At 36.6% G+C, this 17,114-nt stretch overlaps 3 protein-coding genes across 4 annotated transcripts in view; 1 reads left to right on the top strand and 2 right to left on the bottom strand.

Moving 5' to 3' along the window:
* MED12L (mediator complex subunit 12L) overlaps positions 1 to 17,114 on the top strand; it is a 315,454-nt gene that overhangs the window by 100,274 nt on the left and 198,066 nt on the right.
* GPR171 (G protein-coupled receptor 171) lies at positions 331 to 5,404 on the bottom strand. Its single transcript, XM_039855095.1, has 2 exons — positions 5,291 to 5,404; positions 331 to 1,752 (listed from the first exon to the last, which is right to left on the bottom strand). Exon 2 carries the CDS (start codon positions 1,691 to 1,693, stop codon positions 734 to 736), a length of 960 nt encoding a protein of 319 aa, XP_039711029.1. The 5' UTR covers positions 1,694 to 1,752; positions 5,291 to 5,404; the 3' UTR covers positions 331 to 733.
* The window catches only part of P2RY14 (purinergic receptor P2Y14), a 56,195-nt gene continuing 52,559 nt past the window's right edge, over positions 13,479 to 17,114 (bottom strand). For both annotated transcript variants that reach the window (XM_039855093.1, XM_039855092.1), the window contains exon 2: positions 13,479 to 15,263. In XM_039855093.1, the coding sequence (XP_039711027.1) occupies positions 14,227 to 15,240 (1,014 nt within the window). In that variant the 5' untranslated portion in view covers positions 15,241 to 15,263 and the 3' untranslated portion in view covers positions 13,479 to 14,226. The remainder of the gene's footprint in view (positions 15,264 to 17,114) is intronic.

A 17,114-nucleotide genomic window follows, 5' to 3' on the forward strand; every position in this document is an offset into this window, starting at 1 on the left:
CATCCAAAGGGCTTTAAATTGTGTAGCTAAAGAGCTTTGTGGCAGTTTACATAGAAATTACAGTTATCCCTTGAACAATGCAGACCTTAGGAGTGCCGATGCCCCACACAATCAGAATTCTGTGTGTAACTTTTGACTCCCCAGAATTTAACTACTAATAGCCTAACGTATACCAGAAGCTTTACTGGTAACATAAACAGTCAATTAACACATATTTTGTATCCTATATGTACTGTATACTGTATTCTTACAATAAAGTAAGCTAGAGGAAACAAAATGTTATTAAGGCAATCATAAGGAAGAAAAAAATACATGTATAGTACTGTGCGTATTTATTGAAAAATATTTGCATGTAAGTGGGGCCCATGCAGTTCAAACCCGTGTTCAAGGGTCACCTATATTTTGCATATTTTTATCAAGAAGTCAGTTCCAGGCATTTAAATAAATACCTCATGAATACTTCTGTGCTTCTGTCATAGAAGTCATTTGTATTTCAACTATATTGAAAGGTTTGACATTGGTTCAACAAAACTTTATTTTTTTTGCACGAAGATTTGAGTTAAGGAGCAACAACAACCACAGGTATTGATTAAAAACAAGGTTTCACAGTAAACCAGGCCATATTTGCTGTCTGTATTTTTACATCTTGAGGCTCTTTTTTTTTCTCTTTCCCAGTAGTTTTGTACTTATTGTCCAGTAGGGCAAGAAGTGATAGCCTGAAAAATCCCATATTTTATGCATTGTTTTCACAACTTGATTTTTTTTTCTGAGCTGTGCTCTCCTTATGCGAAGCAAAAGTCTCAGTGACCTTTGAGCGGAATGCTTTTGAGAGGTGATAGTACAGGATAGGATCAAAACACAGGTTTGACACAGCCAGGAGCAGGGTGGCCTCTTTGGCTTTGAAGAGTGAAATCCTGGTCTGGCAGTCATATATGACCTCGGTCTGGCTGAGAGTGTATGGGATTCGGACAATGTGATAAGGAACAAAACATATGACGTAGGCTGTAGTCACTAAAAGTATGTTGATGAGAGTTCTTTTCACATTTGGATAACTTTCGTTATCTTTGTTTCTGTACAGTTGTCGAATCACAAGGCAGTTAGATATTAAAATGATAACTGAGAAATTTAAAAATATAGCTATACATAGGAAGTTTGTCAGCAAGTGCCAGTTTCTTCCGAGCTCCTTTTTGAATTCCATGCACCCCACGTTTGGTTTTTCCTTGATGTCTCTGATAGGAATCACCATGTTTGGCACCATTATAAGAAGGACCATCACCCACACGACGGTCGATATCATCTTGGCAAATCCAGGTTCTTGTATTCGATAAATTTTGTAGCTGTATGTCAACTGAAGACAGCGGTCGATACTGACAAACGCTAAGAAGATAATCGATAGGTACATATTAATGTAGATGAGGCAGGCTGTTACTTGGCAGTGGAATATCCTCAGCTTCCAGGGTGCCACGCCCAAGTCGACCACGATTTTCACTGGTAATGCCAGAGTGAGCAGGAAATCGGCTGTAAGCAAATTAACTAGGTATATGCTTACACCCCTGTGATTCGTATTTTTCTGCATGAAAGCCCAGGTTGCAAAACCACTTCCAATAATTCCAATAAGGAAAACTAAATAAAAAAAATAAGGGAATGGCTCCAGATCTCTGTAAATCGGACAGAAAGTAGAACTGTTTGTCATTTTGAGATAACGTAAGGATGACTCTTCTCCAAAAGAGAAAGAAAAAAAAAATTCAGACTCTGTTAAAAAAGAAGGGGAGGGAGGTTAGTAATTACAGTTAGGAATTAATTTCTTTAAAATCATTTGTACTCACAATACCATGGTCACAGTCTTTCTAGTTCTTAGAATTTTACTGGTAAACTTACTAGACCATGTGGACTGGATGAGACCATCTTAGGTTATGAGGAAGCCTGGGTTTTTCATGGTCTGATTTTGTGATTTTGGGAAATCCCATTTAGATCTGTTTCTAGAAGGAATATTTTGGACATCACACTTTTGTATTCTGATAGCACTTTTGTTACTAGTTGGGTTGGAAGTTAGTTTGCAGAGGAGATAAGTGAACCAAAATTCTGAGAAATAGAGGAAACCAGGGTAAAATGGTTTGACTGTGGCTAAGCCTGAAGAGCTTTTCAGTGAGGCTTCCTGGCTTGCTTTTTTCATATGTTGATTGAAAAAAGAAATACTAGAGGAACCTAGGATGTAGAGGGTAATAGAAAATTATACTGAAATTTAAAAGGTGTTATCTAAAAAGTAGGCCCTTTATTGTCTAACCTACTAGAACATTTTCACAGTCAGAAGGTTCATTTCATTTTTCTTTTTAGCAGAAAGAGTTGAAGGATTAGAATCTGGTCTAGAATTGGTGCTTATTATTTCACTTTTACGTGCATCCAGTTTCATAATGGTATAGGCCTGTGATGTCCAGTGTGGTAGCCTGTAGCCACATGTGATATTGAGCACTTGAAACATGGCCAGTCCAAATTTTGATATGTGTTGTAAATGCAAAATATACACTGGGTTTTGAACATTTAGTATAAAATACTGTAAAAAAACATTATAACTAGTAAAATTATACTTGTTTATATAAATAGTGTAAAAATTAGTAAAATATTAACATTTTTATGTCAAATATATGTTGAAATATTTTTGATATATAAGGTTAAGTATATTATTAAAATTTCTCCTGTTTTTGCTTCTCTAAATTCAGCTACTAGATAATTTTAAATTACCTCTGTGGTTTGTATTATATTTCTTTTAGATAGTGTTTGTATAGAGATGTTTCTTTGTCAGTGTTTTTGAGAAAATTGATAAAGAATGTATTTTAAAGGCTTCTAGAACAAGGATGTATGACATTAGCTACAAAATTCTCAGACAGAAGCTCAGTTATATCAGTATCAAAACAATCTAATGTTAACACTTGAGTGTTTTTTTCTTTTCTTTTTTCTTTCTTTGTGGGTTTTGAGGCAGACAAGCCCAGAAGTATAAGACATACACTTAGATCAACAATGATAATGACAAAATCTTCTTATGTTCCCTCCATATCTGGAACAAGGGTGGTATATAAGCACAAGTTAAACTAATTGGGTTTCAGTTACTGCCTTTGACTTGGTGCAGTCAGATACTCTTAAAGCCACAGATACTTTTTTCTGGCGGTGCTGCTTGATATGCTCCCTCATGCATGTTAAACACCTTTTTTTTTTTTTTGTTCTAATAAGAGGATTATTTTTGTGTTTTGGCAGGGAAAAGTTGACATGCAACTTTTTAAAAGTAGTATGTAGTATGTATAGTGGCTGACTAAGAAGGCCAAATAAGGCCATTCACACAAACCTCTCTTTAAAAAAAATCAAAGACCAAAAACTTCTGAATCCTTACTAATTCTCCTAATTATTTAATGATCCATTGTTTATCTTGAGATGAAACAGTAAGCAAGTAGATCCATAAGGCAAATGTACATAAATCTTTCTAAATTAAAGAGTCATTTAAAGGGCACCTGTCCTTAACCTTTTCTTACCTAAGATAGGACTTTGGGATCCATGGATAATGTCACTCTGTACTAATTAAGCACTTACTTTGTGTCTGGCACTGTGCTAAATACTTTACATGTATTTATTTAACCTTTTATCATTCCTATCATGCAGGTGTTATACCTGTTTTACAGATGAGGAAACCGGCACAACGAGGTTAAGTAACACTGAAGGTTATATAGCTAGTTCTAGAGCCAGGTTTCCAATCTGGACTGTCTGATCTCAGAAGCTCTGTCTCAATACTACTACTACTACTACTACTACTACTACTACTACTACTACTACTACTACTGCTGCTGCTGCTGCTGCTACTAGTAATAATGAAGATGAAAATTATTATTAAACAGCCAACCTTAACTGAGTGCTTACTATGTGGCAGGAACTATATTCTAAGCAATTTTCATGTAAGGGAGCAGAAATAAAATATTTAAAGTTTTTTTCTAAATATTAATAAAAGAAGTTTAGACTGCATGTGTGTTAATGTTTTATTTTACTATATACATTTAAAAACAAACAGATTCTGTCCTTTAAGTCTGAACCTCCTTTCCTTTCAAAGTTTTCTGTGATGTAATTTTTCCACACCATCCCCACAGTCTTAATCCCAGCTCTCTGCTTTATATTGGTGGGATCACTACTGTTCCGTGAACTGTTTCTTCCTGCCTTTGTACTTGTGATAAAAATTTGGGAACATAGGTCATTAAGGATGGGGGGAACCTTTATTGATAGCGCCTAGTTCAGTCTCCCAGATTAGTTGAGGCAACTGAGGTCTGACACTTGAGTGTTGCTCATTGGAGCAGGCTAGTATCTGACCTCATTGATCATTTTCTAGACTCTGTTTTTATCCTTTCTGTGCCCAAATCCTGCCTATTCTAAAGGCCTGGAGGAAGCTTTTCACAGCTGAAGTCTGTTCCAGGCTTCACTGACTTCCTTATGACTCTGATTTTTGGTAGTAACCATTTATTTGTACCATGGCATCTTGAACGTCCTTTCCTCCTCTGGGTCAAAAGCTAATGTTGCTGTAAATTGATGCTTGTCTCCTACTTCTGCTTATTGTTCCTTTATGAGGTGCTAGGATTTTGGCTTATGCTCTTATATTTCCGATGTTACATAATAGTAACATAATAACATGCTTTTTAAGTGTTCCCAGTGCTCATACAATTATATGATAAAGTTTCATTTTATAGAAGAATGTATAGTAAAGAGAAGGATTAGAGAATGATTTGATCGATTAATGTTCTCTATAACTAGAACTGACCATACATAGTACCCATGGGTAATTTATTTAAAAACAATTACAGTGTGTCTATTCAGTCATGCTTAGTGCCTCACAGTTGCTTTCCCTGAACCTCAGTCTAGATCGCAACAAAAACCAAATCTCTTCATTTAAAATTTTTGCTTGTGTCAATTAGAGGTTAAATTATACCATTATTATATCTGTGTTCTCTGTCACAAATTTGAAAACTAAATGCTTGATAAATATTTTGTCAACCCCCTATTAGCTTGTGGAATTTGAGGTACCCAGAAGTGCTCCAGCAAAATCAAGAAAAGATTTCAAGTGTCTCCTTTGTATCCAGCGCCCGTTGCTTAGAAAATAAACTCATTAGATTTTTTTATGGAAGTTTAGTAATTGGTGTCCTCATGCAGCAACCTTATTACATGTTGGCATTTTCAGCTTATATGATTTAAACACTGAGAATCATAGATTTCCCTTCCATGGAAAGATGTTTGAATATATTAAGTATTTAAAAAGACATACCTGGGGTTATATTCTCTGAGCCTCAGGGGGCCTCTCTCTCAAGTCTTCAGAGAAGCGTGCGAGCTGTTGCTCTAGCTGCAGTAGTACCAGTAGAATCCTGTTGCAAGACTGCTGGCTGTGCTAAAAATTTCCTTTCCTTTTGTGTGGTTTTAAAATGTTGTGTATTGACGTAGGTGAAACTGTGGTTTGCAAATAGTTTAACTCATGAAAATCTCCTAAAGAAGTTCTTTTTAATTTTGTATATGTTTTCTTAAGCAATTTAGATCTGTCTATTCTAATGTTAGAGAAACGATTTTTATTTGTCCATTATAGTACCTAGCTATTTTTTTAAAGCACCCAAGATGTGTTTTGCATCATGGTGATTTTAAAGAAGGTCGATTTTTTGTTCCTTGAAAGGGGTTATGAGTTAAAGTTATTCAGTGTTCAAGCAAAATTTGGATCCTGCCGGAGATATCTAGTAGTAAACAAAGATGTGATTTAACATAGCCTAGTAAAGTACTATGTTTTATTTATCTGTATTCTTTTTTGTTCATTGTAGAAAATTGGGAATAGAAGAGGTAAATGCAGAAAGATAATTATTGTTAATGTTTTCGGCACATTCATTTAAAAACTTCTGTGTATGTACGCCCACTTAATGTTATTGTACGTACTGTTTTATGGTTTGTACTTTTTTCATTCAAGAACATATTGGAATATATTGGAACTCTTTTTCTAAGTTATGAAGGTACACCTAAAATAAGTACTTGTCAGTTTGTCCCAAACAGCTTAATAAATTGAGATGGTATTTAGTAATTATTAGACTGTATGTAAAGGAACCCTCCAGTATGCATTTCAATTGTTTGGGTAAATGTTCATTCTGCCTGTGGGTGAGCTGATGTTTACCGAACGTTTGAATGGAGCCCAGCATGGCGAGGGACTAACAGAAAAGTCACTCTGTCATCCACATCATCAGTTGGCTTTATTACGTTATCTTTTCTTGTAAAGGGTAGCTTTTATGAAAAAGAACATGAGCTCATGTTTCAAGCTTATTTTAGGGAGGTCTAAGTCTGCTGGTGCAAAATTGATTTGTAATTGCAAAACTATTATTGCCTGGTCAGTTAGGGCCTTGTTTCTTTTATTGCTTCATTGGCCTGGTAAGTGCTTTGGTTTTATCCCTTTTTCTTCTAATAATTCTTTCTCAGTTTTCCAGATAATAAGAAAACATCAGAAGAAACCTCTCCAGAAACTAAAATTGAATCCCTTTTGGTAAGAAAAATCTCTCAAAAGACTAAATGAGAAATGATAAGATAGAGAGAATTTAGGGAGAGTCTAAGGGAACTTTTGGGGAGGAAAAAAGTGTAAGGATAATAGTGGCCATTTATTTCAGATATTCTGCTCTTCTTTCAAATTCATGTAATTATTATTTTCAAAAGAAGAGCTTTTATATATATTCACTTACAAATTAGAGGAAAAAACTCAAATCTTTCTCAAACTTTCTATTTAATTTTTTGGTTAAGAACTAGTGTTAACTTTCATCATGATAGTGCTAGGAAATGATCCGTCTTTTAAGGTTTGTGTGCATCGTTGTTGGATAAACACACTTTTCTGAAAACAAAACACTTCAGAAGAGACATGCTTGCAAACAGACAAGTAAGTGAGCAGTTATGATCAGGGTTTATGTTCAACAGGAGATGGAGAGGGTAAGATGGCAAGAATTTGGCAAGATGGAGTTGGTGAATGAATGGCGAGTTCAGCTGAGTGGTGAATGATTTTAATATGGTGTGAATGGAATAAGAGGTTTTTGGTAAAGTTTCTTTTCTTCTTTTTTAGTTAGCTTATTTATATGTTTACTTCCCTGTTCACTTTGGGGATATAGACAGAAATAAGTACATTCAGCTGTTCTTAAAAATCCACTAAGGCTACAGTTTTTGTGTCTGGACTGCCAAATATAAAAGGGCTAAGGTGTCCTAGTTCTCAGTGTTCCATTTCCTTTTTGGAATAGTGAGAAACCACTCTTTTAATAGTGAAACTGAACCATGTTCTTCCTTTTGAGAATAAGCTTGACGCAACCTGGCATTTTGTGGAAGTTTATTCACAGTGGAAATTGGCTCTTTTTGACTATTGTCCCTGTTTTTGTTTTTGTTTTTAACACATGTTCCATTTTAATTTCCATAAGTCACTTCTTTCTGTCTGTTTCATTAAGGACAGGTGTTTTTCAGATAGTATTTTGTTAGCGTTCTAGGAAATTACACACCATCACTAACCCACTATTTCAGAAACCCAAATGAGAAGAAGTGAGGTGAAGTTATTTTTCCCTTACCTTGGCCATGGCAATACTTTTTATTTAAGAAATGATGTATTAGTTACTTTGATGGGTATTTTGTATGTTTAAAATAAAAATTGAAGCCAAATTGCTCCATGAATTGAAAAAGAGAATCTTTTTGTAGCCCACTCCCCTGTCCACACAAATCATGCATTTGATTTTATTGGCTGCAAATACCAAACGACTGGTTCAGTATAAGTATCATTTTTAATGTTTAACATTATTAAAATTTGTTTTTTAAACATAATACGGTAGCCTTTTGGAACTAGTGAAGAAGAGAAAATGAATGTTGGGTTAGGAAGCCACTGCCACAGCTGGACCTAGGCCTGAGAAGAGCTGTGAGATGTAGGAGACTCTGGCCTTGCCCACAGTTCACAGTTAGACTTCCGTGTCCCTGAACCTAGTTATGCTTCTTCAAGTATAAGTTTTGGACAGAAACAGCATTTACAGAGGAGACCAGCACATCAGTCCAGGCTTCCCCTGCTCCCCTACTTAGTGTTTGCTACAATTGGAATTTGAGTGCCACTGAGTAGTGGAACAGTATACCATTGTTCCCACTTTTCTCAAGGAGTTTGCCATTTAGGATGCTCTCAGCTCAAACCAGTTTGCATCCTGAAGCTTTTTATAATTTTCAGTCAGAGGGCTGTTCCTTGGTTACCAAATGCCAATGATCAAAACATGCCTTCAGCAGCTTGTGTGTCTCCAGGTCAGCCTTCTCTCTGGAGCCATTGTACTTTTGGTTTGTATTTTGAAAGTTTTTTTTAAAGCACACAATCCCCTTTCCCAGCTGGATTAGTCCAAAAACTTTTTTCCTGACTTTGGCTGAGTTTAGTAGCTTCAACTCTAATAATTGATGGATGTGATTAGACATGTACATAGAGAGCTTCTATGTGATGTTGCCTTTTCTGTTACTTAAGCTCTGCCTCAGTTTTCCCTTTTTTATGAAATAGAATAAAAATTTGGAAATGTTTTGAAGGCAAACGTGTTTTGCACGTTTTGGGAATATGAAGTTGGTTGTGAAAATTACTGAGCATCTTCTATCATTTCTTGCCTATTCTACATTCTCTTTGCCCATCCTTTTGGTTTTCTGACTTTTTATTGACTACAGTATTATCAGATCAACATACAGTCCATTTTACCTTTCAGTTGGGAGCTATTACTGTGCTATTTGACCCATGATTATAAAATAATAAGGGGGGGGGGAAATCCCTAAAAAAGAACTTTTAAAGGTTATCTTGTTTGTTTTTAGTCACTGAGTTCATTTTTTTTTTTTCCTTTTCCACTTGAGTCGTTATGGTCCATTTTTAATGAAGTTATGAGTAACACATTTTACAAACTCTGTTGTTAGTTTACAGGAGATGGTTCTTTGGAGAAATTCTCCCTTTCTCTTGCCATGTGACTCTTTGTTTTTTGATGTAGTTAAGAAAAATTCTAACAACAAATATTTATTGACTTCAAACTGCCTCCTTAGCTCCCATCTTAGATAATATTTTTGTTACTTTTAGAAGGTTACAATGTAGAAGGAGTGACAAGGAATATGCAGAACCTGCAATGATACACATTTACGACTAGCTCTTAGAACCTGTGAAATCAGGAGGTGCAGTCCTTCTGACTGAGGCGAGGTGAAGAGATGCTTCTGAGAAGTGGGAAAATGGAGTCATGCGTGGGGGTGACACAGAGAATTGGGATGTGGGGAGTGTGTTTGGGCACTCCCGGGCAGTCTGGGTACTTGGAGTATCTGAGTAGTATCTGTTTCAGGACAAGGATGAGACCACTCTTGGATCGATCTGGTCAATCTTGAATGCTTTAATAAGTAAGTATAGGGGAGATCTCAGGAAAGTTATGTGACAGGAGCTGCCAGTTCAGCAGCTAGGTACACTTGTGTTAGAATGTGTTGGGTTAGGGAGAAAGTAGAAGACGAGACACCAGTTAGGGGATGGTTGTGGTTGTTTTAGGTGAGAGGCCATGAGGATCTGAATTAGATGGGAAGAGATGGGTGGTTGGGAACCACTGCAGAAGTGAAATCACTGTGCTGTGCTGTGGGCTGGGAGGGCAGCTAACCGTTGTTTCAATAGTGGGAGGAGAAGTCAAGTCTGAGGAGAGAATCAGGTTTGGCAGGTAGAAAGGTGACTTTGGTTTATTAGCTTACTGTGTTGTTAGCGCTATCTCATTATTTTATAGTGCACAGATTGCTTTTTATTTTATTTTTTATTTAGATATTAAATATTCCTCAGTGCCGTATCAGTCATAACCTAGACATTCTGTAACTTTGTAAACACCTTAAGGAGCTCTTTTGAGTAACATTGATTGAAACACTGGCTTTCCTATCAAAATATAGCTTCTTATTCACCTAATTGCTTTCATAATATCAAGCAGATAAGAAAATACACTTGGTCATGATATGGAGTTGAAACTGGCTTTTATTTTACAAACAAAATGAGGATTAACTCTTCATTTCAGTTAGTAAGATATCAGAGAGAGCTAGTATTCTTTCAGAAAGGTAATGGTTTAAAATAGAATGTAAATAATTAACAGCTTGAAAGAAGCTGCATGTTATATATAGAAAATATTTTAGCTTTGAAAAAGGATTATAAGAAATAGTTTAAGTAATATGAAGTATTGTATGGAGATCATAAGTGCCATCTTCATGTCCATTTATGTCAGGAGATGGAATGATTGGAAAGTAAGTCCTTAGGACCTTGTCATGCACCTTGGGGGAGGTTGAGCAGTTCATTAAGGACTGGGATTTGATTTGGGGGCGGGGAGTAGTATGTAGCTCCGTCCTTCCCCTGACATACTGATATCACGGGAGTTGGAGCTGAGGCCACCTCGAGCTGTGAGTAGAACGACAAGATGCCCCCAGTCCAAAGTGCTGCACTGCAGGTCCCCAGAGTACTGAAGATAATGTTTTAGAAGTGGGATGAGGTGGGTTGAGGAGGAGGTCTTCATTCTGACCATGAGAGAAGACATAGAATTATACGATGAGAGCCATCAAAAGGTAACAAGTAGTCTCATAAACTTTATCAATATGGTACTTTTCAGGTATTTCGTTGTCTTTGAAATGTGCCCATTTTTATAACAGTGCTTCTCTGCTTTTCCCCCCACTTCTGGTGAAGTTTGGGGAGGCAGGAGTGGAGTAACTGGTCTTGTACCCTATCAACCCTGAAACTGCTTAGGAGAGTACCTTATTTCATGGGATTATTTGTTCCTTCTCTGTAGCTAGTTTATAAGTAAGGTGTAAAAATATATTTATTTATTTTGTATTTAAAGTAATACAACATTTAATCATTTTTCTACATGCAGTGCTATGAAATGGTTAAAATATTTTTTAAAATGGCAGATAGGAAAGGAAAGCTACATTTTGTTAAAGCAGTTCTTTTTGGGGAGTGTCCTGTCATGAAATGATAACTTGCTTGGCCGTGGTTACTTGCAGAGAATAGGTGACCAAAGGAAGTAGTGGCTTCTTCTGTTGAAGACCTCACAGTACCAGTTCTCTCCCACCCCAAACACACAAATCCCTCACAGTGCTGTTTACCCAAAGGAAATCCTATGTCATTTTGTGGGGGCGGGGGGAGAGGTGGGGAACGATCTGTTTTGTTAGTAATTTTTATGCTATTATCTCTTAGTGTTAATATAGGTATTTTCTATATTAATAAAGATACTTTCTTTCTCCTTTTCTCCAGAGTCATTTAAATGATATAGGTGGCATCAGTAGAATTAAGGAGAGACTACAGAACCCATGGTACATACTTCACTCCATCAGATAGGAGCAGAGCTTGGTGTAAGGGTGTTTCTTAGGGTTTCTAGATTACTTTGTTAGCTGAAGCCAATGTATCAAGACTTTCTCATTTGTAGGTGACAAAGAAATACAATTAAAATCAAGCTTATACAATAAAAGAGATGTATTCGCTGACAGACTGGAATGTCCAAAGTTGTAGGTATGGCTTTAGTTGAGGGCTAAATGAAGGTCCTCGGTTGTTAGAATCAGGGCTGGGTTTGTACCAACTCTGTAGCCAGGGAAATGAATTTTCCAAAGAAAAACTTTTGCTTTTATTGCTGAGGAAAAAAAAAAAAAAAAAAGAATACGGAAGCTGAGGAGATAGCCAACAAATGAGCACTGCTGCTGATAACATTTTGTAAAAGACAATTGCAAGATTCTGACATCTCTGTGGGTAGATTTCATGTATAATATTTTTATATGGTTGTCATTTTTTCTGGATTCTTCTTTTCTCAAATGTCATACATAGTAAATATATGTAGTTGAATCAATTATGCATCAACACGGAAGCTCAGTTTAAAGAAAACGTAAGGATTCCTGTTAAAGGGACATTTAAGTCTTACTCAAGAGCCACTTATGAATACCTTGTCTATTAGAGTTCTGTCTATTAGATGTTGCAGAGCAGCTGTTGGTATATCATATTCTATCCACAGATGTGTTTTCTTTGCATTGCTGCTCCAGCATTTTACAATTTTGTAATTTTATACTCCTTGAAAACATGGGGAAACAATTGACTGGAGCTAAAGGCCTGTTGGCCTCTCTTGGTGAGGCTTGAGCTCTCTGCTCCCTGTCATCATCGGCATTCCATGTTTTCCATTTTCTTGCAGTCTCATTTATATTGCCTTCCTTGCCACCACAGCACCCAAGTTTATAAGCTGCACAGGGCAGCCTGAGCACTTGAGGATGTGCCCTACGGCTTTGTCTACAGAAGGACCAGGAAAATATTTCTTGTTGCCTACTAGCACTAGTGCTGGTGGTCTCCGTGAAGTCTCTGAATTAATCCATTGTTGCCAGTGCGCTACCACTTTATTTTTTGTTGTAGCCCTGGAACTGAAAGTCCTAAAATGTAGCAACTGTTACTCAGCTCTTGTTTTACAATACCCTTATCTGCATTTCATGTTGTTTCCTGAGAAATCTTGCCTTTCATGTTACTGATCCGCTTTAACACAGTGGTAACAAAGGCATTACTTGGTACTACTTACCTTCTCTTTTATACTTTTATTATCTCCCATGGCCCAGTAGGGGGCGTTTAAAACACCAGTATTTACTAATTTGTGCTGGCCAATGGAAATTGTGAAGAATAAACACAGTCAGTTTGTTTTGCAAACATTTAGCCAAACAAATACAGCAAGCTTAGTTTTACCAAGTACATTTGTTGTAGTTTGGTGATTTTATTTTTTTTGAGAGAGGATATTTAACCTAGAGTTGGGGACAGGGAGCTTTTACAAGGGTAGAAAGTAGACACAGAGTGTAAAAACCTCATCTCTTCCTCATTTTAAGGTGTGTTTTCTGAGAGTTGCCTAAACTCTGATGCGTTCCTAGAGCATATGCAATACTTTCTTTGAAAAGTCAGTAGCAAGTAGAATTTTTGAATTCTTTATGTAACATACTTCTTATTGGCATGCATAATTGAGTGTATTAAAGAAACCATCTATGTCTTTACTGAGGAAATCTGGTAATGTTTTTTCATATCTTGATTATTAAGAAAAATTGACACAATTAAAAATAACTTCTTTATTAGTACACATACAGTAACTATTGAAATATATATAAACATGCTTACAAAAATGTTTGTAAAGAACATGACCAGATGTCTTCGATCAAGTTAATAGCAGAGAAAGAATTTAGTTTTGATAACTCACACGTCAGCAACCACATTCCATATCCACATGTTAATTCATTTGTTTTTCAGAAAATGTGTAAATTTTCATTTTATGTATAACTTGTCACTCATTATTATAAATTTTAGGTTTTCTTTTTAACAAGTCCAGTTTTCTAAGAAAACTGCTTCCCTCTGCCTCTAGAGAATAATGTATGGTGCCATCCAGAGAATGAGTGAGCGCGTTCGTGCATGTGTGTCTTTTTCCCACTCATTCTATTTTTTTTTGGTCTATACCACTGAACAGGGGAAGTTGCTGGCAACACATGCCAATATCTAGCTTCCCTTAGTAGAATCCACTTAAAAATATTCTAACACCAGAACTCCAGGCTCATTAAGTGGCTTAAAAAGTTTTTGTAGAGAACATATTTAAAATGTATTTTATATTATCCTCAAAATGCTATTAGAAAATAATTACATTTTTTTTTATTGCAAAGTACGTAATTTATATCTGCTTTCCTTTGAAATGCCATGAGATAAATCAGTAAGGGATTTCTTAAGTGATTCTGGATGTCTACTTTTCCTCCTCCTTCAAATCAGAGAAAACTTGACTCTTTCACTACAAACAGGCCTCTAGTCCTTTATTAAACTATGTCTACTTTTAAGTTGATCTCTAATGAATTTGTGAAAAAATTTATATAACTTAATAACTTATTTCTTGTGTTTAGAGGGAAAAGCACCCATGTGAATAGTCTTGATTGCTTCCTATTTTCTTATTTGCTATTTAACGTTCTACATTGATTCACCGAATTAATGATTATAAATGTAAACCTAGTTTGATATGATTAAAAAATGTATGTATGATTATTTTCATTGATATTACAAGAAAACATGGAAAGTTATACTGTTGTACTAAATTGGATAGTAATGCTCAGGGATGACACCTATTATTATGGATATGTTGCACATTCATTCCTCTTATCATGTAATTGAAGATTACAATATGCATACACAGACTTTATTTGAAATGTGAGCAATTACAGAGTATCTGTGCTTTCATGCATTGTATTTCCCCTCTTGGCTTTGGAAGTTTCTGAGTCATGCTGAGCTTTTAATGGGATGTGCAATTTCTTACATAAGATTTCTCTAAATGGCTGGCATAGAAAGAAATAAATAATGGGGTCCAGGCACACGTTTGCAGCTGACAGCAGCAGAGTGAATTCTTTCACATAGTGCAAGACTTCTTTTGACTGGCAGCTGTAATGTCCTCCCATTTGGCTCTGCGTGTAGGGGATTCTGGCAATGTGGTAAGGTACAAAACAGACAAAAAATACGAGCATGATGCTGAATATATTGCGGCTGGATTTCCTCTTGACCGAAATGGAATTCTTTCTGGACTTAAGGTGGGACTTAAAGATTTTCCTCGTGATAGCAGTATAGAAAATGATTAACAAAAGAAATATAATCCAGAAGATGCTCACAAAGATGTAGTTTGATGCTTTGTGCCACTTTAGTCCTAGTTCATTTTTAAGCTCCACACATTTTATGTGCATGACCTCCTTCACGCTCCGGTTGGTCAGGATGCTATTGGGAACGGCGAGAACAAGCATCAGCATCCACACCATCACTGACAGGAGTTTGCTGTAATTCACTGACTGGATGCAAGAAGTCAGAAAAGGCTTTACAATTTTGTAATACCTGTCAAAGCTGATGAGCCCAAAGAAGACAATGCTGACGTACATGTTGATGTAGAAGAGCACGGCTGAGACCCTGCACACAAACACGTTCAGCTGCCAAGGCCCCAGGCCCGAATCACTGAGAATCTTGAAAGGGAAAGTCAGGCTCATCAGAAAGTCAGCAACAACGATGTTCTTGAGATAGACGATGAAGCTCTTGGAGCTGGGCACATAATAGAATACCCATCCCGACACGCCATTGAGCAGGATCCCTGCGATGAAGACCATGAAGTACAGCACAGGAACGAGTTGCTGAGTGATGAGGGTGTTCCGGGGGCAGGACTGCTCTGGAGGCTGTGTGGTGGTGGAATTCATTCTGTGACTTCTGAAGGTGAGGCCTGGAAAGCGATGTGAAATAGTCACTTACAGACTCCAAGCTGTTTGCCAAGTAATAAAGCAAAGGGAAACGAGTATAGTCAAACCCTCCACGTTCTTGAAATGAAGTTTTTCGTATCTGTTATGCACCCCTTCCTCCCTGCCCCTCTCCCTCTCCCTTTCTTTTGAAAAGGGAAGAACAGAGTAGACAGATGACAAGAAAGAAATTGGAGAAGTAGGACGACTTGAGAGCTGTAGGTAATGTGGAGAAGCAAAATTTCCCTAAAATGACAATGGTTCCCTATAAAACTCCAAAATTCTAGGATATACTCATTTAAATATAGTCTCAAAAGGTAATAAAACTGTGAAAACAGAGAATCTGTTTCATTTTATTTGGAAATTTGTTTAGTAGGTTTAAGAGCGAGCGATACAGGCCTCACTCTTTAGAAAGCCTACCCTACATATATTTTTGATGTAGAACAATGTCTTACAAGCATACATATCCAAAAGTGGTATTTTAGGTATAGGGTTATGGGTACCTTTCAAAATTGAGCTTTTCTGTGTATTTTTCACAGTGAAAAACTGATTTGCTTTATTTTTATAAATTAGAAAACAAACAAAAATGATAAAAGTATCTTAACGATTCCAAGAAATGCTTCCAAAAGTGCATTCTGAATCCGTACTGTTCAATGTGATAGCTACTACTAGCCATATGTGGCTGTAGAGCACTTGAACTATGGCCAGTCCAGATTGAGATGTGAAGTGAGTGTAAAATGCACACCGAATTTCACCAATTTAGTACAAAAAAAGTGTGAAATAAATACCTTAATATTTTTAATATTGATTACATGTTGAAATAATATTTTAGAAATATTAAGCAAAATGTTTTATTCATCTTAATTTTATTTTTTAAGACTGTAGCTACTAGAAAATGTAAATTTACATACGTGGCTTGCATCATATTTTAATTGGGTGACGCTATTCTAGGCATTTTTCAGAACCTTCTTTTGTTTGGGAATCTTGTATGGGGTTCACTGATGTCAGACATACTGATTTAGGGCACAGGGAAGATTAGACTTCTTTGAAAGATCATTTCGTAAAGCAAATGTTTACTCCCCATCTTATATATAATAACAACATCCTGCTGAAAACCCTTCAGTGGTAGGTCCTTGCCCTTAGAGTAGCCCCAGGCTCCCTTCTTGACCTGATCCCTGCTTCCTCCACCTTTGGCAGTGAGTTCCTTCTGTCCTGAACCCTTTTGACTCCTTACAGGTTCCATGATTTCTCTCACTCTGGACCATTGCACAAACTTTCATTTGTGTGGGAAAAACCTTTTGCCACCTTTTTGCCTGGCTAACTTCCCTTCATCCTTGAGGCCTCAGCTTGGGTGTCACTTTCCTTAGGAGACTTTTTTTCTGACAAGCTTTGATAGGGGTGCATTGAGTGCGGGGTTCCATCTGTGTGTACTCATGATTCTGTGCCTCTCTCCTATTGTAATACTCATCTTTCTGGCTGTTTGTTTTTTGTTTCTTGCACTACTGTAAGCTCCTTCGGAGGAGTGAGGCCATGTCATTTTTTTAACCACTATATTCCTAGCATTTATTTAGGATGTTTGTTAAAATATTTGTGAAATAAGTTAATATAGATTCTGGGGATATAAGACATGAAGCCCTGTTCTTAAGAAATTTACGTCTAGTCGGGGTTCATGGGAAAGAGTGTGAAACACTATGGGTTTCTTCAGGTCAGAGAATGTATCTTGTTCATCTTTGTATTTCTGTGCCAAGTATGGTGCTTTATACATAATGGAGTTGGTAAAATTAAGGTAGTATGAGAAAGTGGAATTTGGAAACATGGGATATGAAATAATCACATTC

This window comes from Pteropus medius, unplaced genomic scaffold (genome assembly GCF_902729225.1).
Source record: "Pteropus medius unplaced genomic scaffold, Ma_sr-lr_union100, whole genome shotgun sequence".
Classification (NCBI taxonomy): Eukaryota; Metazoa; Chordata; class Mammalia; order Chiroptera; family Pteropodidae; genus Pteropus; species Pteropus medius.